Below are 25,534 nucleotides of genomic sequence, written 5' to 3'. Positions count from 1 at the left end.
CTAGCATGGATGGCCACCTTGATTTCCAGGTGAATTTAGAATGAGCGTTTAAGAATGCATAGCAGGCCAGGCACAGTGGCTCACACCTGTAATCCCAGCACGTTGTGAGAGGCTGAGACGGGCGAATCACTTGAAACCACACAGAAATCGAAAGAAGGAGTTTGAGTCCAGCCTAGCCAATATGGTGAAACTCTGTCTCTACTAAAATACCAGTATTAACTGGGCATGATGGCACATGTCTGTAATTCTAGCTACTCAGGAGGCGTAGGCACGAGAATCACTTGAACCCACGAGATGGAGGTTACAGTGAGCCAAGATCACACCACTACACTCCAGCCTGGATGACAGAATGAGACCCTGTCTCAAAAAAAAAAAAAAAAAAAAAATTGCATAGCAAGTCCTTTTACATGAGGATGAGTTACTGTTTATCTTGAGAGCATGTATGCAATGGATTGTATCTGCCGGGCTATATAAAAAGGAGGCTTTGGCCAGGTGCCATGGCTCACGCCTATAATTCCAGCACTTTGGGAGGCCTAGGCGGGCGAATTACAAGGTCAGGATTTCGAGGCCATCCTAGCTAACATGACAAGACCCTGTCTCTACTAAAAATACAAAAAATTAGCCAAGTGTGTGGCACGCACCTGTATTCCCAGTTACTTGGGAGGCTGAGGCAGGAGAATCACTTTAACGGGGGAGGCAGAGGTTGCAGTGAGCTGAGATTGTACCACTGCACTCCAGCCTGGGCAACAGAGTCAGACTCTGTATCAAAAAAAAAAAGGAGGCTTTATTTCTCTTTGCATCTCATTAATGGATCACCTGTGATGGGCATCACAGTCTGGTTTAATGTTTATTCAATAATAAAATTGTTTTCTTTATTTTCTGAATTTGTGGAGAGAATATTCTAGGTTAACAGAAGAATTGATTGATTGATTGATTGATTGATGGAGTCTAGCTCTGTCGCCAGGCTGGAGTGTAGTGGCGTGATCTTGGCTCACTGCAATCTCCGCCTCTCGGGTTCAAGTGATTCCCCTGCTTCAGCCTCCCAAGTAGCTGGGACTACAGGGGCACACGAACACACCCAGCTAATTTTTTGTGTTTTAGTAGAGACGGGGTTTCACCATGTTGGCCAGGATGCTCTTGATCTCCTGACCTCATGATCCGCCCACCTCGGCCTCCCAAAGTGCTGGGATTACAGGTGTAAGCCACTGTGCCTGGCCTCAGAAGAATTTATTTTTAGTCTTTTCCTTACCAGTTTTTATGAAACAACTGGGCAAGAACACTGTTAGATTTCACCAAAAAATTGTGATGAATCATTGTCCTTATGATCCCATTTTTGAAAATTGACATTTTAATTGTAAATCAAAAATAAAATTCTAACCCCAACTGACTGACCGGACTCCGCTGTTCGCCAACAGGATCCAAAATAAACATGAAAAACTAATTCAGGTCATGACGGGAAGGAGAGGGTCAGACATACCTTGTCATACTCTCCTCCTGTCAGAGTTTAGGCACAGCTGACCAACATTAGCATTAGAATACAGGTCATAAGACTGACAAAACAGGCTGTTTGTATCAGTAAGATACCCAACTCCAACAGACTCTGATATAGCACCACATGACAGATAGCAGTCCCTGAAGGAAATCATAGTATTTTACCCTATAATATATTTTCTTTGACACACTTTAAGATAGTCCTGCAAAGCCATCTCTTCCGGGGGAAATTTGCATTCTGTAGAGAATCTCCTTCCCTTACAGAAAAGACTCCAGGTCTCTTCTGGAGAGTCTGACACCTTTTAAGATCCAATAAGAGATATTTATCACCTATTCTCTCTGAAGCCTGTTCTGAGGCTTCCCCTACATAACAAGAACCTTGGTTTCCACAATCCTGATTATCTTAACTCACGCTTTTCTTTTCTCTTTTCTTTTCCTCCTTCTTTTCACTTCCTTCCTTCCTTCCTTCCTTCCTCTCTTTCTCTCTCTTTCTTTCTTTTCTTCTCTGTTGCCTAAGCTGGAGTGCAGTGGCACCATCATGGCTCACTGTAGCCTCAACTTCCCAGGCTCAAGCGATCCTCCCATCTCAGCCTCCTGACTAGCTGGGACTACAGGCAGGCACCACCACACCTGGATAATTTTTTTTTTGTAGAGGTGGGGGTCTTGCTCTGTTGCCCAGGCTGTCCTTGAACTCGTGGCCTCAAGGGATCCTCCCAGCTCCCCCTCCCAAAATGCTGGGATTACAGGTATGAGCCACTGCAATGGCCCATTTCTTTATGTAGTCTTCCAGCTGTTCAGCCAATGCTTAACTCTGAACCAAGTGCCAATCTTTGAATCTACTAGTGACCTGAAACCTTTTCCTGGCTGACCCAATGTATACCTCCCATGTATTGATTGATGTCTTTGCCTGTAACTGCTATCTCCCTGAGATGTATAAAACCAAGCTGTAACCCAACCACTTTGGGCTCACGTTCTCCGGACCCCCTGAGGCTGTGTCACCAGCCATGGTCATTCAAACAGGCCTAGAATAAAACTCTTTACAGACTTTGACCCTTTTTGGTCAACATAACGTAACCCTAAACATAATCCTCCTGGGGAAGGTAAGATCACAGGCATCTCTTTTCTTCGTTCGATTTGTGTGTGTATTTCCTGATTTCTCTACAGTTTTTAGGCATTCGCTGTGTGATCTAGAAAAGCTACGTTGTCTCGCTCCATCACCAGGCTGGAGTGCAGTGGCGTGATCTCGGCTCACTGCAACCTCCGCCTCCTGGGTTCAAGCGATTCTTCTGCCTCAGCCTCCCCGAGTAGCTGGGATTACAGGCACGCGCCACCATGCCCAGCTAATTTTTGTATTTTTAGTAGAGACAGGGTTTCACCGTATTGGCCAGGCTGGTGTCTATCTCTTCACCTCGCGATCTGCCCTCCTTAGCCTCCAAAGTGCTGAGATTACAGGCGTGAGCCACCGCGCCCGGCCACAAATTCTATTTTCTTTTTCTTCCTTGGAAAGCATCGCTGGGCATTTATCCTGTCCTAGTATTTGAGTGAAACTTCTCTTAGCATTTCAGCGCAGTGACCATGTTACTCCCTTTCCTTTCCTTCTCGTTATGGGAAACTCGGTTCTAACCCAGAGGCCTTGGGCTCCAGGACCCAGTCAGGCAGCCCTGGACTTGACCCTAAAAGGGAGTAAAGACAAATGCGAAATTCAGTCCAGAGTTCAGGGATTCCAAAGCTCATAGCCTAGAGCTTCTTAACCTTTAGGCGAGGTAGAGACATTTAAAACAGCCCCTAAACTTGAGGAGCGCGTAGGCTCACGGGAAATAGAGTCCAGTACTTGTCCTGCGACCAGCGGCGGGCCCTGGGAGGCGGACTTCCGGTGCACTCCTGTGCGTGTGCACTGTTCTCTGTGTGCAGGTTCGCGCATGCGCGCCGCCGCCACACTGCCCTCGCTTCCTGTGCCGCCTCAGGTCGCTGCTTGCTCTGGTTCCCAGGCTTTGGCCTCCAGTGGACGGAAATCGCGGAGCTTGCGGGGCTGGACGCTGACCGCCAGGGCCAGCACCTAGGCGGGCGCGGAGCTGTGCGGGGCAGGGTTCGCGCGGGCCGGAGGGAGGCTCGAGCGGGGATCCCGGAGCGTGAGCCCCGGAGTCGGCGGCGCTGGGGCCACAGGGGCCGGGCGGGAGGTGGCGGAGGTGGCGGAGGCGAAGGGGCGGTGGGACCCGGGCCTGGCCCGTGTGTGTCCTCGGCGGCCTGGCCCAGGCCGCTGCTGTACGGTGAGCCCCAGGGAGGCGGATCTGGGCCGCGGGAAGGACACCCGCTTGGATTTGCCCCTAGGCCCGGCCCGGGCCCGTCGGGAGCAGAACAGCCTTGGTGAGGTGGAGAGGAGGGGACCCCGCGAGCAGACGCGCGACAGCAGGCCCGCCCCGGCCTCTCGGGAGCCGTGGGGCAGAGGCTGCGGAGCCCCAGGCGGGTAGGTCTTGGGTTTTTGGGCCTGGAGCGAGAAGGGCCTGGGTAAAGTCACCGTGCGTTGGGGACCTTAGAGTATGGGGCAGGGGGAGGGTCCCGATCGCTTGCAGGAGAGACGTGTGTTTCGGTTTGAGGGCAGGGTCCGGCTGCACCGAACAGGCGCTGCATGGGAAGATCTGGGAGGACGAGGCTTACGGGGACGTGTAGGGTGTCACCAGCCTCAGCTGCGGACGTCGTCTCCACTCCCCACTAACCCCTAACAGCCCTTCCTCCTCCTCTCCGTGCTCCAGATTTCGACCGCCTCTAAACGTCTGTCAGCACCTCTGTTCTCTCATTTAAGTGTCTGCTGATTCCCCCCTTAGATCTGCCCTGGAGAATGGTTGTAATGCAGGAACAGTCTGCAGGGATTCTCTCTTGCTGCCTCAGTTGCTAGGGGAAGAGCCTGGGCCTTAGCAGGTGGACGACTTGACCAGGTCACCGGCTTTGTGGGTAGAGGTGCTCATAGTAGAACTCAGGAGTCTTATCTCCCAGGCCAGTGTTCTTTCTCCCGTATCCTAGTTTTCTTAATAGAAGATTGTTAGGTGCAGCAATAACCAAATTCAGTTAGATAATTTAGAAACAAAGCCATATTTTATACACATTCCTTTCTGAGAGCTCACATAGTCAATTCCTATGGCTTTTTTTATTTTAAGCAGTTTAAAGAGACAATAAGGAAATGTGGGCGGATGCAGTGACTCACACCTGTAATCCCAGCACTTTGCGGGACTAGGGCAAGAGTATTCCTTTAGACCAGGAGTTAGAGACCAGCCTAGGCAACATAGGGACACCCTGACTCCACAAAAAATACAAAAGTAGCCACACATGCTGGGATGCACCTGTGGTCCCAACTACTCAGGAGGCTGAGGTGGGAGGAGATGGAGCCCAGGAGGTCGAGGCTGCAGTGAGCTGTGAATGCAACACTGCACTCCAGCCTGGGTGGTAGATTGAGACCCTGTCTCAACAAACCACAAAAAACACTAGCCGTATGATGGGATTTTTTTTTTCTTTTTGCATGTTGTATTTGATGATGGCAGACTGTTTGTAAAAGGAGTCATGTTACCCATGAAAGTCTAACTCTTACCTGATTATCTTAGAGTTACAAAGTTATAAGTGCATGCTTCCCCATCACTCTTGTGTGTGTGTGTGTGTGTGTGTGTGTGTGTGTGTTGAGACAGTGTCTCTCACCCAGTCTGGAGTGGAGCAGTGTGGTTTCGGCTCACTGCAACCTCTACCTTCCAGGTTCAAAGGATTCTAGTGCCTCAGCCTCCTGAGTAGATGGGACTACCAGCATGTGACACTACGCCTGGCTAATTATTTTGTTATTTTTAAGTAGAGAGGGGATTTCGCCATGTTGGCCGAGGCAGGCTGATCACTTGAGGCCAGAATTCGAGACCAGCCTGGCCAACATGGCGAAACCCTGTATCACTTTTTTAGGCCCTTCTGAGTGTTTGCAGGCTGAGTGTTCACAGGGTGTTAGCCTATTGAGCTTTCTTTCGTGGTTCTTACGCAGGAGATTCCTGCCTTTGCAAGCCAGAGCACTTATGACTTCAATGACCTGCTTCTCCCCCTCTAGGTCTACCAGCCACAGTCTCTGCACGTTTCCAAGAGCAGCAGAAAATGAACACATTGCAGGTGAGTTTTCCTGCTTGTGTATATGTTCCACTACTTTATTTTATGATGAATTTTCAGAGGTTTGTAAGAATTCATACTTTCTTTTTCTTTTTTTTTTTGAGATAGGGTCTTGCTCTGTCACCCAGGCTGGAGTGTAGAGACGTGATCACAACTCACTGCAGCCTCAATCTCCTGGGCTCACACGATCCTCCTGCCTCAGCCTCCCGCGTAGCTGGGACTACAGGTGCACGCTGCCACACCCGGCTAATTTTTTTTTGTATTTTAGTAGAGACTGCGTTTCACCGTGTCACCCAGGCTGGTCTTGAACTCCTGAGCTCAGGCAATCTGCCCGCCTCGGCCTCCCAAAGTGCTAGGATTACAGGCGTGAGCCACTGCTCCTGGCCTAGAGATGTATTCTCACTGTATTGCTTAGGCTGGTCTCAAACTCCTGGCCTCAAGCGATCCTTCTGCCTCAGCTTTCCAGAGTGCTGGGATTACAGGCTCATGCCTGGCCTGGACCCAGTTTTTTTTTTTTTTTTTTTTTTTTTGAGACGGAGTCTTGGTCTGTCACCCAGGCTGGAGTGCCTGGCTCACTGCAAGCTCCATCTCCTGGGTTCACACCATTCTCCTGCCTTAGCCACTGGAGTAGCTGGGACTACAGGTGCCCGCCACCACGCCCAGCTAATTTTTGTATTTTGTTTAGTAGAGATGGGGTTTCACCGTGTTAGCCAGGATGGTCTCAAGGCCTGGATCCACTTTTATCCATGTCCAAATGGTGTTTTTCCCTGAGCTGTTTTTGATTTTCTTCCACCTCATGTGAACTGTAGTGTCAGCTTATCTAGTTCCAGGAAAAAGCTTTTTGGTATTTTTATTGAGATTGCATGTTTATAAAGTAATTTAGGGTAACTGATATCTTTGTACTATTAAGTTGACCTTAATAATACAACTAATTTTTTTTAATTTTTATTTTAATAGAGATGGGGTTTCACCATGTTGTCCAGGCTGGTCTCATTCCTGACCTCAGGTGATTTGCCCGCCTCGGCCTCCCAAAGTGTTGGGATTATAGGTGTGAGCCACCGTGCCTGAGCACTTTTACTTTTTCTTATATTCCTCTAATTGTTTTCTCTAATTGTAGATAATGAGCATTTTATTAATATCTTGTTCTTGATCTTAGTGGGAGGTATGTAGTTTTTCCCTGTTAAGTAAAATCCTGACTTTTGGACCAAGAAGACTGAGGCATAAATGTGTGTGTGTGTGTGTGTGTGTGTGTGTGTGTGTGTGTGTTTACACGCAAACTGTATATATGTGCTTGTGTGTAATTGAAATACATATGTCACATATATCATGCGTACTATTGCATATTAGGGTATAATATTTGTATTTGTGTATAATTGAAGTTAATGAATGTTAATGAATGTGAATGAATGTTAATGTAGTTCCAGCTGCTCACTCGGGAGGCTGAGCAGGAGGATGGCTTGAACCCACGAGTTTGACGCTGCAATGAGGTATGACTGAGCCATTGCACTCCAGCCTGGGCAATAGAGGGAGACCCTGTCTCAAAAACCAAAACAAAGAAAAGATTCTTTTAATTTTTTTGTGCTCGTAATGTGGATAGCTTGACTAGGAAAGAAAACAAGTCCGCTCTGTCTTTATTAGGAAGTAAATGTGAATTTGTTTGTTTTAGTTGCAAAGCCTCATTCCTTTTGTTCAGCTGCCCCCTAGTGACTCCGTGTGTGAAGAGTATGGTCTGAGCTGTTCGGATGCTCTGCATAATCTTTTTTAGTAAGTAGATTGCTGGCAAGAGAACTACAATTAAAGATTTTATCCTGAGAGTTTTTTTTTTTTTTAAAGATAGTGATTTTAGGGCTAATAGTTTCATGTCTTTTTTTTTTTTTTTTTTTTTTTGAGACGGAGTCTTGCTCTGTCGCCCAGGCGGGAGTACAGTGGCCGGATCTCAGCTCACTGCAAGCTCCGCCTCCCGGGTTTATGCCATTCTCCTGCCTCAGCCTCCCGAGTAGCTGGGACTACAGGCGCCCGCCACCTCGCCCAGCTAGTTTTTTGTATTTTTTAGTAGAGACGGGGTTTCACCGTGCTAGCCAGGATGGTCTCGATCTCCTAACCTCATGATCCGCCTGTCTCGGCCTCCCAAAGTGCTGGGATTACAGGCTTGAGCCACTGCGCCCGGCCTGTTTTTTTTTTTTTTTAAGAGACAGAGTCTCACTCTGTTGCCCAGGCTGGAGTGCAATGGCGCTATCTTGACTCACTGCAACCTCTGCCTCCTGAGTTCAAGCAGTTCTCCTGCCTCAGCCTTCTGAGTAGCTGGGACTACAGGCACGCACTACCACGCCTGGCTAATTTTGTATTTTTAGTAGAGACAGGGGTTTCTCCATGTTGACCAGGCTGGTCTCGAACTCCTGACCTTACATGATCCGCCCACCTTGGCATCCCAAAGTGCTGGGATTATAGGCGTGAGCCACCGCGCCTGGCTAGGGATAATAGTTTTTTATGTCCTTTATAAAACTGTGAGCAGTGCTATTGCTAAGAAAGATGATTTATACAAAGGACTCAATTACTTAATTCAAACCATGTTCCCAGTTACTGGTACATTTCAGGTGGTTTTCTGTTGAGTTAGTCTTTTTTAAGGCTCTGTTTAGTTAGACTAACTTTTAAATTATTTTATCATTTTAAATGATTTTGACTTTTCTGGCCAGTGATGAAGGCAGTTTAGTGTCATTAGTTTTAGCATAAGAAAACAGACACTTCCATAAGTAGGATTGGTCCTGTAAAAAGAGAAATCTCTCTCTTTATTTTTATATATATATCTACATATAGATATATATAAAAATATATGTAGATGGATATATTAAAATATATATAGATATATACAATATCTCTATATATGTAAAAGTATATATCTGTGTGTGTGTGTGTGTGTGTGTGTGTGTATATTTTTTTTGAGATGGAGTCTCACTCTGTTGTCTAGGCTGGAGGTCAGTGCCATGATCTTGGCTCACTACAACCTCCACCTGCCAGGTTTAAGCGATACTCCTGCCTCAGCCTCCCGAGAAGCTGCAACTACAGGTGTGCACCACCAGGCCCGGCTGATTTTTTGTATTTTTAGTGAAGATGGGGTTTCACCTTGTTGCCCAGGCTGGTCTTGAACTCCTGACTTCAGGTGATCTGCCCACCTTGGCCTCCCAAGGCTCTGGGATTTCAGGCATGAGCCACCACACCCAGCCTAAGATCTCTATTTCTTTTTGTTTGTTTTTTGCGTTTAGATCTATATTTCTTTTTTTTTTTTTTTTTTTTTTGAGACAGAGTCTGGCTGTGTTGCCCAGGCTGGAGTGCAGTGGCCGGATCTCAGCTCACTGCAAGCCCCGCCTCCCGGGTTCACGCCATTCTCCTGCCTCAGCCTCCCGAGTAGCTGGGACTACAGGCGCCCGCCGCCTCGCCCGGCTAATTTTTTTTGTATTTTAGTAGAGACGGGGTTTCACCGTGTTAGCCAGGATGGTCTCGATCTCCTGAACTCGTGATCCGCCCGTCTCGGCCTCCCAAAGTGCTGGGATTACAGGCTTGAGCCACCGCGCCCGGCCTAGATCTATATTTCTTATTCCTCGTCCACTTGCTTTTGGCCTATGCCTGAGATTGTAAACACGGAGCTTCGTGTCTTCGTGTGAAGGTGGTGTTCTTCCGGAAACGCCGGTGTCCCCGGGGTGGGTCTCATGTGAAGCAAACGCTTTACCAAGACGTGAGATACAAGCTTCCTAACCAGGAGATTGTGAAAGGGGGGGGAATGTGGGCAGAATCCTGAGCACAAGTGGTTAGACTTCATTGACAAACCAGGAGCGGCAGTACGGAGGTTCTGAGAATGCATTTGAAGCGAGACCCACTCCTCTTACGGAGGATTTATCAGGAAGGATAAGGAGAGCTGCAACACATCAGTGTTGGACCCACTGCATCGCCTGTGGTGCATTGCTTGACTGTAGGAGCTTCAGAGCATTCCAGGAGGTCTGGTTCTTTGATGACTCATCAAGATTTGGAGCACAGCAATAATGCACTGCAATAATGACGCTTTCGTCACCTGGGGTTTTGTTTTCATTTCACTTTAAGAATTTGCCATGTGATCGTATTTCTAATCCTTTTCACTCTGGAATCCTGTCCTCACCATATTAATGTTGAATAGCATCTCAGGTTTCATTTCACAATGCGCGCATGGAGTTGGAAGGAGTTCAACAGACAGACAGTTTTTCTTTATCAACCGGCGGCCTTGTGACCCCGCAAAGGTATTTACAATTTTTTTGTATTAGTTTATCCTTTATGCCTTTGACTTTTAATGGATAACTTTTTTTCTGATAATAGGCAGATAACATGGAACTCAGGACTTTGAGAAACATGGCTTTAATGTTATCTTATTTTGGGCATTTACAGAAGTCTACTGCAGATGGCTCCCAACTTAAGATGTTTCAACTGAAGATTTTTCTGGCCGGGCACAGTGGCTCATGCCTGCCATCCCATCACTTTGGGTGGGTGGATTGCTTGAGACCAGGAGTTCGAGACCAGCCTGGCCAACATGACAAAACCTCGTCTCTACTAAAATACAAAAAATAGCCAGGTGTGGTGGCCTACGCCTGTAATCCCAGCTACATGGGAGGCTGAGGCAGGAGAATCGCTTGAACCTGGGAAACGGAGGTTGCAGTGAGCCGAGATTGTGCCACTGCACTGCAGCCTGGGTGACAGAGTGAGACTGTGTCTCAAAAAAAATCTGTATTTTTCTACTACTTTACCTTGTTGCGAAAGTTATTTTTGCCTTAGATATCATCCTTCAAATACCTATGTAACCTTTTTTTTTTCGGTATAGTATTCAATAAATTACAGAAGACATTCAACATTTTATTATAAAATAGGTGTTGTGTTATTTTGCCTATAGAGTAATGTAAGTATTCTGAGGCAAGGCTGAGATAGGTTATCACAAAGGCATTTTTGACATACAATATTTTCAACTTATGGGTTTATCAGGGCATAGCCCTATCATAAGTCAAGGAGCGTATCTATCTGTGTACAGTTTTATTTGTTGGGTTTTTTTTTGTTTGTTTGTTGTTGGGTTTTTTTTTTTTTTTTTTTTTTTTTTTTTGAGACGGAGTCTCCCTCTGTTGCCCAGGCTGGAGTGCAGTGGCCGGATCTCAGCTCACTGCAAGCTCCACCTCCCGGGTTCACGCCATTCTCCTGCCTCAGCCTCCCCAGTAGCTGGGACTACAGGCGCCTGCCACCTCACCCAGCTAGTTTTTTGTATTTTTTAGTAGAGACGGGGTTTCACCATGTTAGCCAGGATGGTCTCGATCTCCTGACCTCGTGATCCGCCTGTCTCGGCCTCCCAAAGTGCTGGGATTACAGGCTTGAGCCACCGCGCCCGGCCTTTTTTTTGGTTTTTTGAGACAGAGTCTTGCTCTGTCGCCCAGGCTGGAGTGCAATGGCGCGATCTTGGCTCATTGCAACCTCCACCTCCTGGGTTCAAGTGATTCTCCTGCCTCAGCCTCCCAAGTAGCTGGGATTACAGGTGCGCACCACCACACCTGGCTAATTTTTTGTATCTTTAGTAGAGATGGGATTTCACCATGTGGCCAGGATGATCTTGAACTCCTGACCTCATGATCTGCCTGCCTTGGCCTCCCAAAGTGCTGGGATTACAGGTGTGAGCCACCGTGCCTGGCCTCTGTGTATAGTTTTTAAAATTACATATACGTGAGTGTGTTTGTGAATATGTACGTTATATATGTTGTGTGTATATATACATACATATATAAACACTTGTTAATCACCAGTATATTTATTATTGTAAAAACTAAAACTATTTGAAGAAACTAAATATTTTATAACATTCTGTGTCACCATTCAGTATAGACTGATTACATGGTTTCTATATTTTCTGTAGATTTCTATATTTTCTCTTCTTTCTATTTTCCTAGGAAAATAAGGGTTCATATTACTTCTGCCTCAAGTGTAAACCGATCATCTTGATATGATTACATGGGTTTTTTGAGTTTGTATCTTAGCAACACAACATTATACCTCAGTAATATTTTCTGTTTTTCCTTTTTTTTTTTTAGACAGAGTCTCGCTCTGTCGCCCAGGCCGGAGTGCAGTGATGTGATCTTGGCTCACTGCAACCTCCACCTCCCAGGTTCAAGCAATTCTCCTGCCTCAGCCTCCTGAGTAGCTGGGATTACCGGCGCATGCTGCCATGCCTGGCTAATTTTTTGTATTTGAGTAGAGATGGGGTTTCACTGTTCGAGAACTCCTGAGCTCAGGCAATCCACCTGCCTCGGCCTCCCAAAGTGCTGGGATTACAGGCGTGAGCCACCGCTCCTGGCCCTTGTTTTTTAATGATGCTTTAGAGTTTGCTTGTAATTTGCTAAACTTCTAAATTTTTTAACCTATAGTGTGATGGATTCATAATTATTAATTGTAACTATTAATACTTAATGTGATATTTTGGTTTATTTCTAATGACATTTTAATGTCATAAATACATTTCTATGTACATTGAATGTGTTTTATGAATATTTAAGCTGTGCCTACATTTCACTAGAATTTCTCGTAGAGCAACTTTAGGTTGGAAAAAGATTCAGTTTTAGGAATCTGTGGTTAGTGAAATATCACTTCATGAGTTGTGAGGAAATTTTTGGTGATGGATATATTCATTATCTTGATTGTGGGGATAGTTTCACAGGTGTTTGTGTATATGTCAAAATTTGTGAAATTGCACACTTTAAATATGTGTAGTTTATTCCATGTTAGTCACGTCTCAGTAAAGCTGTTAAAAGATGTATCCTCAGGCCAGGTGTAGTGACTCACGCCTATAATCCTAGCACTTTGGGAGGCCAAGGCGGGCCGATCAGCTGAGATCAGGAGTTCGAGACCAGCCTGGCCAACGTGGTGAAACCCTGTCTGTACTAAAAATACGAGAATTATCTGATTGTGGTGGCGTGTGCCTGTAATCCCAGCTACTCTGGAGGCTGAGTCAGGATAATCACTTGAGCCCTGGAGGTGGAGGTTGCAGTGAGCCAAGATCGCGGCATTACATTCCAGTCTGGGTAACAAGAGTGAGACTCCATCTCAAAAAAAAGAAAAAAGAAAAAAGAAATCCTGCCTGTAGTCCAAGCTACATGGCAGGCTGAGGCGGGAAGATGACTTGAGCCTGGGAGGTTGAGGCTGCAGTGAGCCATGATTGCTCCACTGCACTCCAGCCTGTGACAAGGCGAGACCTTGTCTCATTAAAACAAAAAAAGAATCTCCTTCTGAGAACATGCTGGTTGGTTAGAATAGTATGTTGTTAGAATGTGGGGGGGCCGGGAACATTTGTCATTTATTCTTTCCTCCTCCTTGTATTTTGTGCAGGTCTCCAGACTTGTGAACGAAGTCTACCACATGTATAATCGACATCAGTATCCATTTGTTGTTCTTAACATTTCTGTTGATTCAGGTAAGTTCCATTGGCATTTCAGTACAACTAGTGACTAATGCCTCGAAGAATAAAATGAGGCCGGGCGCGGTGGCTCACGCCTGTAATCACAGCACTTTGGGAGGCCAAGGCGGGCAGATCACAAGGTCAGGAGATCGAGACCATCCTGGCTAACACAGTGAAACCCCGTCTCTACTAAACAAAATACAAAAAATTAGCTGGGCGTGGTGGCAGGTGCCTGTAGTCCCAGCTACTCGGGAGGCTGAGGCAGGAGAATGGCATGAACCTGGGAGGCGGAGCTTGCAGTGAGCCGAGATTGTGCCACTGCCCTCCAGCCTGGGCAACAGAGCGAGACTCTGTCTCAAAAAAAAAAAAAAAAAAAAGAATAAAATGAAATTATACAGCTCTGCTCTGACCGGAATGAGAGAACAATTTATGGTCATGTAAGTTTGTTTTTTTTTTTTTTTTTTTGGAGACAGAGTCTTGCTCAGGGTTTCACCATCCACGTCCTATAATCCCAGCACTTTGGGAGGCTGAGGTGAACGGATAAGTTAAGGTCAGGAGTTCAAGACATCCTGGCTAACATGGTGAAACCCCGTCTCTACTAAAAATACAAAAAATTAGCCGGGCGTGGTGGCGGACACCTGTAGTCCCAGCTACTCGGGAGGCTGAGGCAGGAGAATGGTGTGAACCATGAGGCGGAGCTTGCAGTGAGCCAAGATCGCGCCATCGCACTCCAGCCTGGGTGACAGAGCGAGACTCGTCTCAAAACAAACAAAAAAACTGTAACAGTATAGTTTAATCTGTTTTTAATTTGAAGTTATTCAGTCTGTCCTTTTCTGTGATTTGTTTCTTTCTCATTATTTTGTTTGTGAGATTCACCCAAGTCATGTGGCAAGATTCGTTTTTTCATTTGCTATACTGTGTTCCATTATAGTCAGATACCATAATTTGTGAATATTTGAATTGTTTCCAGTTTGGGGCTATAATGAAGAATGCTGTCATGAACATCCTTATCCATGTCTTTTGACGAACATGCATAGGTTGTTGTTCTTTTTTTTTTTTTGCGAGGGAGTCTCACTCTGTCGCCCAGGCTGGAGTGCAGTGGAGTGATCTTGGCTCACTGCAACCCCCGCCTTCCAGGTTCAAGTGATTCTCCTGCCTCATTCTCATCCTCCATAGTATCTGGGATTATAAGTGTATTCCATTGTGCCCTGCTAATTTTTTTTGTATTTTTAGTAGAGACAAGGTTTCACCATGTTGGCCAGGCTGGTCTTGAACTCCTGACCTCAAAGGGCTAGGATTACAGGCGTGAGCCATTGTGCCCGGCCGATAGGCACTTCTGATAGGAGTACTATGCTGGGTTGCAGGTGTGCATACGTTCAGATTTAGGAGGTATTCCCAGAGAGCTTTTCAAAGCAGCTATACCAGGTTCATTCCTACCAGAGGCATTCAGTCATTCCCCTCGATCCTGATCTTTGTGAGAATTTGTTGTTTTTTGATTTTGCCCATTCTGGTGAGTTATATGGTCATGTCTTATTGTATTGGTTTTTTGTTTTGTTTTTTGTTTCTTGTTTTTTTTGAGACCGTCTCGCTCTGTCACCCAGTCTGGAGAGCAGTGGCAGCATCTGGCTCACTGCAACCTCTGCGTCCCGGGCTAAAGGGATTCTCGTGCCTCAGCTTCCCAGGTAGCTGGGATTACAGATGTGCCCCACCTCACCCGGCTAATTTTTGTATTTTTAGTAGAAACAGGGTTTCGCCATGTTGTGCAGACTGGTCTCAAACTCCTAGCCTCGTGATCCACCTGCCTTGGCCTCCCAAAGTGCTGGCCGGCCCATATTATAGTTTTATTTTGAACATTGAACCGTGTTTGTGTAATTAGCATGCAGATCTCCTCTTTTGTGAAGTATCTGTTCACATTAGCACGTCCTCTCACCATTTCAGGATAGTCCCTGACCCTCTTCTCCGTTCACGTTTGCTTAGGTAACTTAGTAAAAATGCATGCAGCGGATTTGGAAAAGCCCCTGGGAGAAAAGCAGGATCATTCCCCTTCAGTAAGGACTCGAGAAGAAAAAAGGGACGTGTCCATATCCAGACTGCGAGAGGCCTTTTCTCTTCATCACACAACGGAGAACAAGCCTCACAGCCCAAAGACTCCAGAAGCAAGAAGGAGCCCTCCAGGACAGAAAAGGGGTACGCCATCTTCTAGCACTTCAGATGCCATCTCTGACAGAGGCTTCCTGAGACCTCAGAAAGAGGCAACGAGTTCCGGTCAGGGACCCAGGGACCCTACGGACGGAGCGGAGGTGGAGAAGGACTCGGGGCACGGCAGCACTTCCGTGGATTCTGAGGGGTTCAGCATCCCAGACACGGGCAGTCACTGCAGCAGCGAGTGTGCGGCCAGCTCCCCAGAGGACAGGGGCTCACAGGAACACGCGGACTCTCATGAGAAAGCGCCTGAAACTGACGACTCCTTTTCAGATATGGACTGCCATCCAAACCAGGAAGACACAGCGTGTAAATTTCGAGTTTCGCCTCAGCCAACTAATCTCGCATCCCCAAACACAAAGCGTTTTAAAAAAGAAGAAATTCTTTCCAATTCTGACATTCGTCAAAAGTTAGTAAATACTCAGAACGTGTCAGCCTCTCAGGTTGATGTAGCCGTTAAAATTAATAAGAAGGGGCCAGGTGCGGTGGCTGATGCCTGTAAATCCCAGCACTTTGGGAGGCCGAGGCGGGTGGATCATGAGGTCAGAAGATCGAGACCTTCCTGGCTAACACGGTGAAACCCTGTCTCTACTAAAAATACAAAAAAATTAGGGGGGCATGGTGGTGGGCGCCTGTAGTCCCAGCTACTCAGGAGGCTGAGGCAGGAGAATGGTGTGAACCCAGGAGGCGGAGCTTGCAGTGAGCCGAGATCGCGTCACTGCACTCAGCCTGGGTGACAGAGCAAGCCTCCATCTCAAAAAAAAAAAAAAAAGTAATAAGAATGTTGTGGCCCTGGACTTTTCTATGAATTCTTTAGCTAAACAAATAAAGCAGTTACATCGTGAAACACAGCAAAGTGAAGGTGAACAGAATTATAGGAAGTTTAGGGCAAAGATTTGCCCTGGAGAAAATCAAGCAGCCGAAGATGAACTAAGGAAAGAGATAAGGTAACATTTTAATTTTTTACTTTTTTACTTTTATTTTAAATTTTTATTTATTTTATTTTTTATTTTTTTGAGACAGAGTCTCGCTCTGTCGCCCAGGCTGGAATGCAGTGGCGCAATCTTGGCTCACTGCAGCCTCCACTTCGCGGGTTCAAGCAATTCTCCCGCCTCAGCCTCCTGAGTAGCTGTAGCTGGGATTACAGGTGCGCACCACCATGCCTGGTTAATTTTTTGTATTTTTAGTAGAGATGGAGTTTCACCATGTTGGCCAGGCTGGTCTCGAACTACTGACTTCAGGTGATCCACCCACCTCGGCCTCTGAAAGTGCTGGGATTACAGACGTGAGCCACTGCCCCCCGCCAGGTGAAGTTTTTTCTTAAGAGTATTTTGAAGCTGGGTGCGGTGGCTCTCGCCTGTAATCCCTGCACTTTGGGAAGCCAAGCCGAGGAGGGAGGATCACTTGAGCCCCGGAGTTCAAGACCAGCCTGGGCAACATAGGGAGACCCTGTCTCTACAATAAAATTGGCCGGGCACGGTAGTGCACAGTTGTAATTCCAGCATCTGCGCCTGGCCAGATACTGTTCTCTGTGGCAGGACATAGACTCCAAAGACATGGAAGACTTGGGTCTTTTAGGCCAGCACCAGCTTTTGAGCAGATTATCTGTGTACTGGGACCAGGGCACATTCAGACAATTCCCGGGAGAGCCTGGGATCGGCGCCAGGGGAGGTGGTATTTGTGCTGGTATCTGGGATGCTTCTGGGATGTCCTTTCCCTTCCCTCCTGCGGTGCAGGAGTTCCTGTGTCATCACTCACTCTGAAACTCAGCCTGAGTGGGGAGGGGCCTCTTACAAGAGTTCCTTTTCTGACGGGCACGGGTGGCTCACACCTGTAATCCCAGCACTTTGGGAGGCGGAGGCAGGCGGATCACTTGAGGTCAGGAGTTCGAGACCAGCCTGACCAACATGGAGAAACCTTGTCTCTACTAAAAATACAAAATTAGCGGGATGTGGTGGTGCACGCCTGTAATCCCAGCTACTCGGGAGGCTGAGGCAGGAGAATCACTTGAACCTGGGAGGCGGAGGTTGTGGCGAGCCGAGATTGCACCACTGCACTCCAGCCTGGGCAACAGGAGCGAACTCCATCTCAAAAAAAAAAAAAAAGAGTTCCTTTTCTGAGGACTCTCCCTCTTCCTTAGAGGTAGTAGCATTTTCCATTCCTGTATTTATTAGCATAGTAGTTAACCACCTTTTACTAGTTTGTGTAATGCTTTGTTATACATTTTTCCTCCTCAGGCCTGGCATGGTGGTGCACACCTTGTAATTCTAGCACTTTGGGAGGCTGAGGCAGGAGAGTCACTTGAGGCTAGGAGTTTGAGACCAGCCTGGGCAATATAATGAGACCCCATCTCTAAAAAAAAAATGAGACCCCATCTCTAAAGAAAAAAGCCAAGTACACTGCTGCACGTCTGTAGTCCCAGGTACTCAGGAGGCTGAGGCAGGAGGCTCACTTGAGCCCAGGAGTTTGAGGCTGCAATGAGCTATGACCATGCCATTGTACTCTAGCCTGGGTGACAGAGCAAGATCCTGTCTTTTTTTTTTTTTTTTAAAAAGAATCCCTGTTAAAATCGCTGGTGTGGTTTTTGTCTCTTGATTGTACCCTGACTGATATGGAATTGGTACCAGGAGACAGACCCTCGAAGATAAGATTTGGGGATTGGTTTGGTTATGACTTGGATTTGAGCTCTGTGTGGAGCCCCTCACAATAGGAAATGTGGGCTCAGTAATCCATGCCATGTGGAGGTCTCACAGTTCACCAGACTCTCCCCTGTGGTTGATTGTGATGGTGACGAGCATGGTGACATGGGACCAGGTCTTCCTGGAGCACTTACAGAAAGAAACAACAATATCAGCTCCTTTATTTTTTTTTGAGACAGAGTCTCGCTCTTTTACCCAGGTTGGAGTGCACTGGCACGATCTCAGCTCACTGCAACCTCTGCCTCCTGGGTTCAAGCTATTCTTCTGCCTTAGTTTCCCAAGTAGTTGGGAGTACAGGTGCCCACCACCACGCCCGGCTAATACTTTTATTTTTAGTAGAGACAGGGTTTCACCATGTTGGCCAGGCTGGTCTTGAACTCCCAACCTCAAATGATCTGCCCACCTTAGCCTCCCAAAGTGCTGGGATTACAGGCGTGAGCATTAATCCCAAAGTGCTGGGATTACAGGCCCGTGCCCGGCCTAATCTCAGCTCCTTTCATCCTCAGCTCAGGCCACCAGGTGAGAACCAGAAAACGTCCATGGTTTAACAGAGTCTGCTTTAAAACGTCTGCTTTAACAGAGTCATTTCTTACAGTTACAGCACTGATACTGTGGAAAATCCGTTTTCACCGCATTTACTTATGTGGGACTGAGAGTGACAGTGTCAGTTTCTCGTGTGAAGGTTAGGGGTGGTGTCTGTCTTTTGTCCGGATTGACTAAGATAGTATCTAATGACATTAGATGTTGAAGCCACCCAGCAAAGGACCCAGGGGTCGGCCTGGCAGAGATTAGAAGGGTTGATATCCAGTATTGGCCAATAGATACTCTTAGACACCACTGGTGGCAATGTGCATTTTCTCAGATTTCCCATCAAAAAGTACATATGTGATTCTCCCTCTAGTGTCTATCTCCCGGAAATGCACCCACAGATGAGCAGGTTTATGCACAGAAGTCTTTGTTGCAGCTTTGAGTGCACGATTGAAATTGGAAACAACCGAAATGTGCTTTAGTTGGGAATTTGACAGACAAATTATGGTACATCCGTGCAGTGACTTCCTATGCGGCCATTAAAAAGAATGAAGTAGGCCGGGCGCGGTGGCTCACGCCTGTATTCCCAGCACTTTGGGAGGCCGAGGCAGGTGGATCACTTGAGGTCAGGAGTTCAAGACCAGCCTGGCCAACATGGTGAAACCTCGTCTTTACTAAAAATAAAAAAATTAGCTGGGCTTGATGGTGCATGCCTGTAGTCCCAGCTACTCAGGAGGCTGAGGTAGGAGAATCGCTTGAACCTGGGAGACAGAGGTTGCAGTGAGCTGAGATCGCACCACTGCACTCCAGTCTGGGCAACAAAGCGACACTCCATCTCAAAAAAGAGATTTAATAGTTTATATGTGTGTCTATATGTGTATATGTATATATGTATTTTTCCATAAGTATTCATAGAGCAGATTTTTTTTTTTTTTTTGAGACGGAGTCACTCTGTGTCACCAGGCTGGAGTGCAGTGGCGTGATGCCGGCTCACTGCAACCTCTGACTCCCTGGTTCAAGCGATGCTCCTGCCTCAGCCTCCCGAGTAGCTAGAATTACTGGCATACGCCACCATGTCCAGCTAATTTTTTTTTTTTTTTTTGTATTTTAATTGGAGCCAGGGTTTTACCGTGTTAGCCAGGATGGTCTCCATTTCCTGACCTCATGATTCGCCCGCCTCGGCCTCCCAAAGTGCTGGGATTACAGGCGTGAGCCACCGTGTCCAGCCTCAGATGTTCACTCTAGGTAGCTTTCAAGTGAAATGTGTCTCTCAAGTCATGGGTTTTTCTCAAAATTGTATTCTTTTAGCTCCAGTGACTGAAAGGGCTAAATTGATTTCCTTGCCAACTAGTAAAAACTGGACCTTCGGACCCCAGGACATCGATGAACTGATCTTTTTGCTAAGCGACAGCCCTGGGGTCATGTGCCGGCCGTCCCAAGTCAAGCAGATGTTTGCCTCCAGAGCCTGTCGGAAGTCGGTGAGTAAAGAAAGCCCGGCTGTCAGCTCAGCTGCTCCAGCTTGCAGTCTGAGGAAGGTCTCAGCCCAGCTCCTGAGTTGGTCAAGGCTGTTAAACGCCCTTGTGATTGCCAGGAGTCATTTTACACAGAGCTACGTGGAACATCATAGCTGAGCATCTATGTAGTCTGCATTCTCTGGGACCTTGAACTCATACTTATTGCTCTTTTGTTACCTCAGTTAAACAGTATTCGTGGCCGGGCGCGGTGGCTCAAGCCTCTAATCCCAGCACTTTGGTAGGCCGAGGCGGGAGGATCACGAGTTCAGGAGATCGAGACCATCCTGGCTGACATGGTGAAACACCATCTCTACCAAAAAATGCAAAAAAATTAGTCGGGTGTGGTGGTGGCCACCTGTAGTCCCAGCTACTTGGGAGGCTGAGGCAGGAGAATGGTGAGAACCTGGGAGGCGGAGCTTCAGTGAGCCGAGTTCACACGACTGCACTCCAGCCTGGGCAGCAGAGCGAGACTGTGTCTCAAAGAAAAAAAAAAAAAAGTATTTTCTTTTTTTAAGACGGGATCTCCCTCTGTCGCCCAGGCTGGAGTGTAGTGCCACAATCACAGCTCACTGTAGCCTTGACCTCCCCGGCTGAAGCAATCCTCCTGCCTCTGTCTTCCGAGTAGCTGTGATACAGGCACGTACCACCACGCCCAGCTAATGTTTAAATTTTCTGTAGAAACATGGTCTCCTTTTGCCCCTTGCCTCAGCCTCCCGAAGTGCTGGAATTACAGGCATGAGCCACCGCTGCCTGCCAGTATTCTATCTCAGAGCTTTCGTTGACTCTAACACAGTTAGTGGTTGAGGCTCCTTGTTCATCTATGGACCTTAGGGGTCCTAACAACACTAGTACATAAAGATTTGCTGCTGCCAGGACTCGGCGACATTAGACAAGGTTCTGCAGAGTCATCGAGGCAGCAGGTGCTTCACGGGGTGCTGTGGTTGTCGTTGCACGTGGCACCACTGCCGCTGCTCTGGTTGGTGTTGGAAGGTGGTAGCAGGGGCTACGCCTGCAGTGGGGAGTAGCCTGATGTCCAAGAAAAGTGACTCTGTATCAGCTGGCCATTGGGAAAGGCCAGGATGCCATTCCTTTACTTATTCAGCAGATGCTCCTTGAGCCCCTGCTGTGGCGCCGCCCTGCTCCAGGCGCTGGGGACAGAGAGGTAACAAGGCGGCTGCGGCCCCTGCCCCTGTGGAGCGGACAGTGGGGAGAAACAGACATCACCACAAATAAACGACACCCATTAGATGCCAGTGAGCACAGCCAACAGATTCAAACAGTGCTTTTGTTTGTTTGTTTGTTTTTGAGACGGAGTCTTGCTCTGCTAACAGGCTGGAGTGCGGTGGTGTGATCTCAGCTCACTGCAACCTCCACCTCCCGGGTTCAAGCGATTCGCCTGCCTCAGCCTCCAGAGTAGCTGGGACTACAGGCGCGTGCCGTCACACCTGGCTAATTTTTATATTTTTAATAGAGGCGGGGTTTCACTGTGTTGGTCAGGCTGGTCTCGATCTCCTGACCTCATGATCTGCCCGCTTGGGCCTCCCAAAGTGCTGGGATTACAGGCGTGAGCCACCACGCTCAGCCTAAAACAGCATTTTGGGACAGGAAATGACTACAGAAAAACATGGTGACCAGGTGAGATGGTGGTCAGGGAACGGCATCTGGGCAGGTGGCATCTCAGCTGCCATCTAAAAGGTGGGGAAATTAAAAGATTAGCCAGGCGTGGTGGCGGGTGCCTGCAGTCAGCAGCTACTCAGGAGGCTGAGGTGGGAGGATCACTTGAGCCGGGGAGGTCGAGGTTGCAGTGAGCCAAGATCACGCAACTGTACTCCAGCCTGGGTGACAGAGTAAGACCTTGTCTCAAAAAAAAAAAAAGTAGGCTGGAGCCCTCTTGGGTAAGAACTTTCCAAGTGGAGGAAGTAGGAAGACTGAAGCCAGAGGCCGATTGTGTCCCTGGAGAGGGGAAGGGAGTGAGCAGAGCGGCGACCAGAGGACAGCTACGTAGAGCATTGCCGGTCATGCCTAGACCCTGGGGTCTGTGCTGTGTGTGGCGGGAGCCACTGGAGAGAACGGACTAGGAGTCCCATGATTGCAGCTGCTGGAGAGAGAACAGACTGGAAGGGGTGCCTTGACTGGGGCAGCTGGGGAGAGCAGCAGCTGGGGGCCACGTGGGGAGTGGGTGGGATGGAGCCTGCTGTGGGAGCATCAGGTGTAACTTACAGCCATGAGATTAGATGAAATGACTCAAAGGCAGAATTTAATTAGAAGAGGGCCCAGAGTCTGAGTTCTAGCCACAGTGTTGCTTTGATAAAGACCTAATATGGGCTGGGTGTAGTGACTCACACCTGTAATCCCAGCACTTTGGAAGGTGGAAGTGGGTTGATTACCTGGGGTCAGGAATTTGAAACCAGCCTGGCCAACATGGTGAAACCCCACCCCAACTAAAAGTACAAAAATTAGCAGGGTGTGGTGGCGAGCACCTGTAATCCCAGCTACTCGGGAGGCGGAAGCGGGAGAATTGCTTGAATCATGGAGGCGGAGGTGCAGTGAGCTGAGATCGCACTGCTGCACTCCAGCCTGGGCAACAGGGTTTCCCACCACCCCCTGCCTCGCAAAAAAAACAAGACCTAATATGGACCTTCCAGTCTTGGCGTCTGTGAGTGAGAGTGTGGCGCTGAGCTCACAGCTGGTCAGTTTTGACGTCCTGAGTCTTTAGTGTGACTCGGGGCCCGGGGAACCACAGGCTGCTGCTTCCCTCCCACCCTGGCCTACTCCTCCGTCTCCGGTGTTGTCACTGCCTGCCCACGAGGCCCCTGCTCTGAGCCCTGCCCACCCTTCCAGCCCCATCTCCTCCCCACCACGCTTCCAGCCATGTAGCCGCCTTCCAGTTCCACACTCGCCCAGTCTCCTCCCCGCCTTACACCTGTTCTCCCTACGCTCCTCTCTACCTGGGTTTGCCACCTTCACCCTTCACCCCCTCCCCACACCTGAGCAGGCCCCCTCTCCTGGGCGCCGTCTGTCTTGGTTCTCTGTTGACTTGTTGGTTATCTGTCCTCCTCCGACCTGGTGGAACCCTGCCGTCACTGCTGTCACTGCTGTCGCCGCTTTCCGACTGTGCTTGGCACATGGCGAGCCCTCGGTGCTACAGGAAGAAGGGAGGCGACAGAGCGCTTCAGGCTTGTCTCCTCTCCTTCCTGTCAGAGGACCCATGGCAGGGAGGCAGCAGGGCCAGGGCTAGAGTACCCTGCCAGGGCAGCAGGGTGGAGCTCAACAGAGGGGGAGTGACGCCTGCACCCACTGGGGGAGAGGGTCCCGGCAGTGCCGCAGCCCTGAGGCAGGTGTTTGCTTGATGTGCAAGAGGAAGGGAGTAGCAGTGCAGCTGGGGTGAGGAAGGGAGGCATTCGTGCTTGGAGGTGGGGGTGCAGGCACAGCCCAGTGAGGGCCAAGTCAGGGACAGACGGGGGCTTTTGTTCAGGTGAGGGGGAAGCCGTGGAGCGGAACGACATGACCTGACAGCGCTTTAGACGTAATCACTGGCTGCTGAGTGGAGAGCGGCTTGGAGGGCTCGCAGTGGGGCGGGGAGCCCAGCCGGGAGGCTGCTGCACCTGCCAGGGCAAGAGGGCAGGGTGGCCGCTGAGAGTGGCTGCGTTCGGGACAGGTGTGGTCGTGTCGAGTGGAGGCAGTGCCACCTCGAAGCAGCCACAAGGGACCTGATGTCACAGAAAGGTGGAGGGCTGAGATCTAGAACCTAGGCTTCTCTGGGGGAAGGTTTTTCAGAGAAGGTGGTTTTTGAGCTGTAATCTTGTCCAGTCTCATTTTAGACAACAGTGCTTCTGAAGAACTGCCATTCTGATGTCAAAAAAACTTTTAAAACGTTGAACCATTGTGTCTCGTCCTCAGGTGATGATTGGAACTGCTCTTAACACAAGCGAGATAAAGAAACTGATCACCCACATGGACCACCCCGAAACTGTCCCCATGGAAGGCCAACCATGAGACACGTAGCCAACCTGGGTGTCATTTCGCAGAACTGACAGTAGTCACTGTATGGAATCATCGGTTTTATTGCAGATTTTTATGTTTTGAAAGACAGAGTCTTCACTAACCTTTTTTGTTTTCAAATGAACCTGCTACTTAAAAAAAAAAATACACATCAGACCCATTTAAAAGTGATCTTGAGAACCTTTTCAAACCAGATGGAGCATTGCTTGCAAATTTTTTTTCTCTGTTTGCATGCGCTCGTGTGTGTGTGTGTGTGTGTGTATCCAGGCAGGAACATATTTTATAAAAATAAGAACACTTGGGCCGGGCGTGGTGGCTCATGCCTGTGATCCCAGCACTTTGGGAGGCGGAGGCAGGCGGATCACCTGAGGTCAGGAGTTTGAGACCAGCCTGACCAACATGGAGAAACCCCTCCTCTACTAAAAATGCAAAATTAGCCAGGAGTGGTGGCGCATGCCTGTAATCCCAGCTACTCGGGAGGCTGAGGCAGGAGAATCTCTTGAACCCGGGAGATGGAGGTTGTAGTGAGCCAAGATCGTGCCATTGCATTCCAACCTGGGCGACAGAGTGAGACGTCGTCTCAAAACAAACCGCTGTGGAAGTCACTCAGCCCTCTGCTCTGGCTGGACATAGTTTAGTGTATAACTTTCAACCCTTAACAATAATTAAATTCATCTTTGTTTAATTTCATAAATTTAAAATTAGGGTCCTTTTGGGTTAGTGATTCTCAGTCCTGATTCACATTAAATTTTTAAACAAGGGGGATTCTCTGCCTGGCTGGAAGACAATGACTGGATGGGACAGGGGTCATTATTTTTAAACATTCCTCTGTGCGGCCAAGGTAGCAAAGTGCTGTCCTCGCAGGGGAGCAAAAAGAGTTTGATTTTCCCATAATTTGATGCTGTGATTTGGTTCCTCAGGGTGTGAACTATAGAACATTCCAGTTACTGGCCTTGAGTGGTTCTGGGAATATAAGAATCCCTGTCTGTCTTTTCAAGTCGTTTTCATGGAACCTTGTCCTGTTTGAACTGGGCTGAAAATGGAAGTAAAGATGTCCTCTTGGGGGCCCAGTGAGGATGGATGTGACTCCCCCGCTGCCCCACCCCTTCCCCAGACTGGGCTTCAAGGAAGAGAGGGCTCCCCTTCCTGCTTCAGAATCCCTTGGATGGAGGAGGCAGTACAGTAGTAACTGTGCCATCGTGTCTGGCACTGTGCTGGCGTCTGCAGGATCCCACTTACAAACTCTGCAGACTGGCAGCTGTGGCAGGATTACAGCCCCCAAGACAGCTGTGTCCTAATCCCCAGAACCTGTGACCAGGCTGCCTCACATGGCAGAAGGGACTTGGCAGGTGTGATTGAAGAATTTTTTTTTTTTTGAAGTTTCGCTCCTGTTGCCCAGGCTGGAGTGCAATAGCGTGATCTCAGCTCACTGCAGCCTCTGCCTCCCAGGTTGAAGTGATTCTCCCACCTCAGCCTCCTGAGTAGCTGGGATTACAGGTGCTCACAACCACAGCTGGCTAATT

At 48.3% G+C, this 25,534-nt stretch overlaps 1 protein-coding gene across 5 annotated transcripts; it reads left to right on the top strand.

Annotated features, from left to right (window-relative positions):
- The first annotated feature begins 3,453 nt into the window (after window positions 1–3,453).
- On the top strand, window positions 3,454–24,203 carry LOC102126622 (protein PMS2CL). Of its 5 annotated transcripts, XM_074034392.1 has the most exons (9): window positions 3,454–3,577; window positions 3,820–3,955; window positions 5,564–5,622; window positions 7,286–7,383; window positions 9,785–9,884; window positions 12,997–13,081; window positions 15,044–16,215; window positions 19,804–19,973; window positions 23,910–24,203. In XM_074034392.1, the coding sequence occupies exons 3-7, from the start codon at window positions 5,608–5,610 to the stop codon at window positions 15,844–15,846; spliced, it is 1,101 nt and encodes a 366-aa protein (XP_073890493.1). In that variant the 5' UTR covers window positions 3,454–3,577; window positions 3,820–3,955; window positions 5,564–5,607; the 3' UTR covers window positions 15,847–16,215; window positions 19,804–19,973; window positions 23,910–24,203. The 5 variants fall into 5 exon arrangements, with proteins under 5 accessions (XP_073890493.1, XP_073890495.1, XP_073890498.1 ...); XM_074034394.1 differs by lacking the exons at window positions 7,286–7,383; window positions 9,785–9,884; XM_074034397.1 differs by lacking the exons at window positions 5,564–5,622; window positions 7,286–7,383 and having other exon boundaries at window positions 3,572–3,955.
- The last annotated feature ends 1,331 nt before the right edge of the window (window positions 24,204–25,534 follow it).

The sequence above is a fragment of the Macaca fascicularis genome, chromosome 3 (genome assembly GCF_037993035.2).
Source record: "Macaca fascicularis isolate 582-1 chromosome 3, T2T-MFA8v1.1".
In the NCBI taxonomy this organism is placed as follows: domain Eukaryota; kingdom Metazoa; phylum Chordata; class Mammalia; order Primates; family Cercopithecidae; genus Macaca; species Macaca fascicularis.
The sequence above is the reverse complement of the archived record's forward strand: the minus strand, read 5'-3'. Positions and strand labels throughout refer to the sequence as shown.

What these genes read in the sequence shown, in the direction of transcription:
- LOC102126622 (XM_074034392.1), top strand. An exon ending in GGCCTTGTGACCCCGCAAAG is followed by an intron (nt 9,885 to 12,996) that starts GTATTTACAATT and finishes TATTTTGTGCAG; the next exon opens with GTCTCCAGACTTGTGAACGA. An exon ending in TAACATTTCTGTTGATTCAG is followed by an intron (nt 13,082 to 15,043) that starts GTAAGTTCCATT and finishes ACGTTTGCTTAG; the next exon opens with GTAACTTAGTAAAAATGCAT.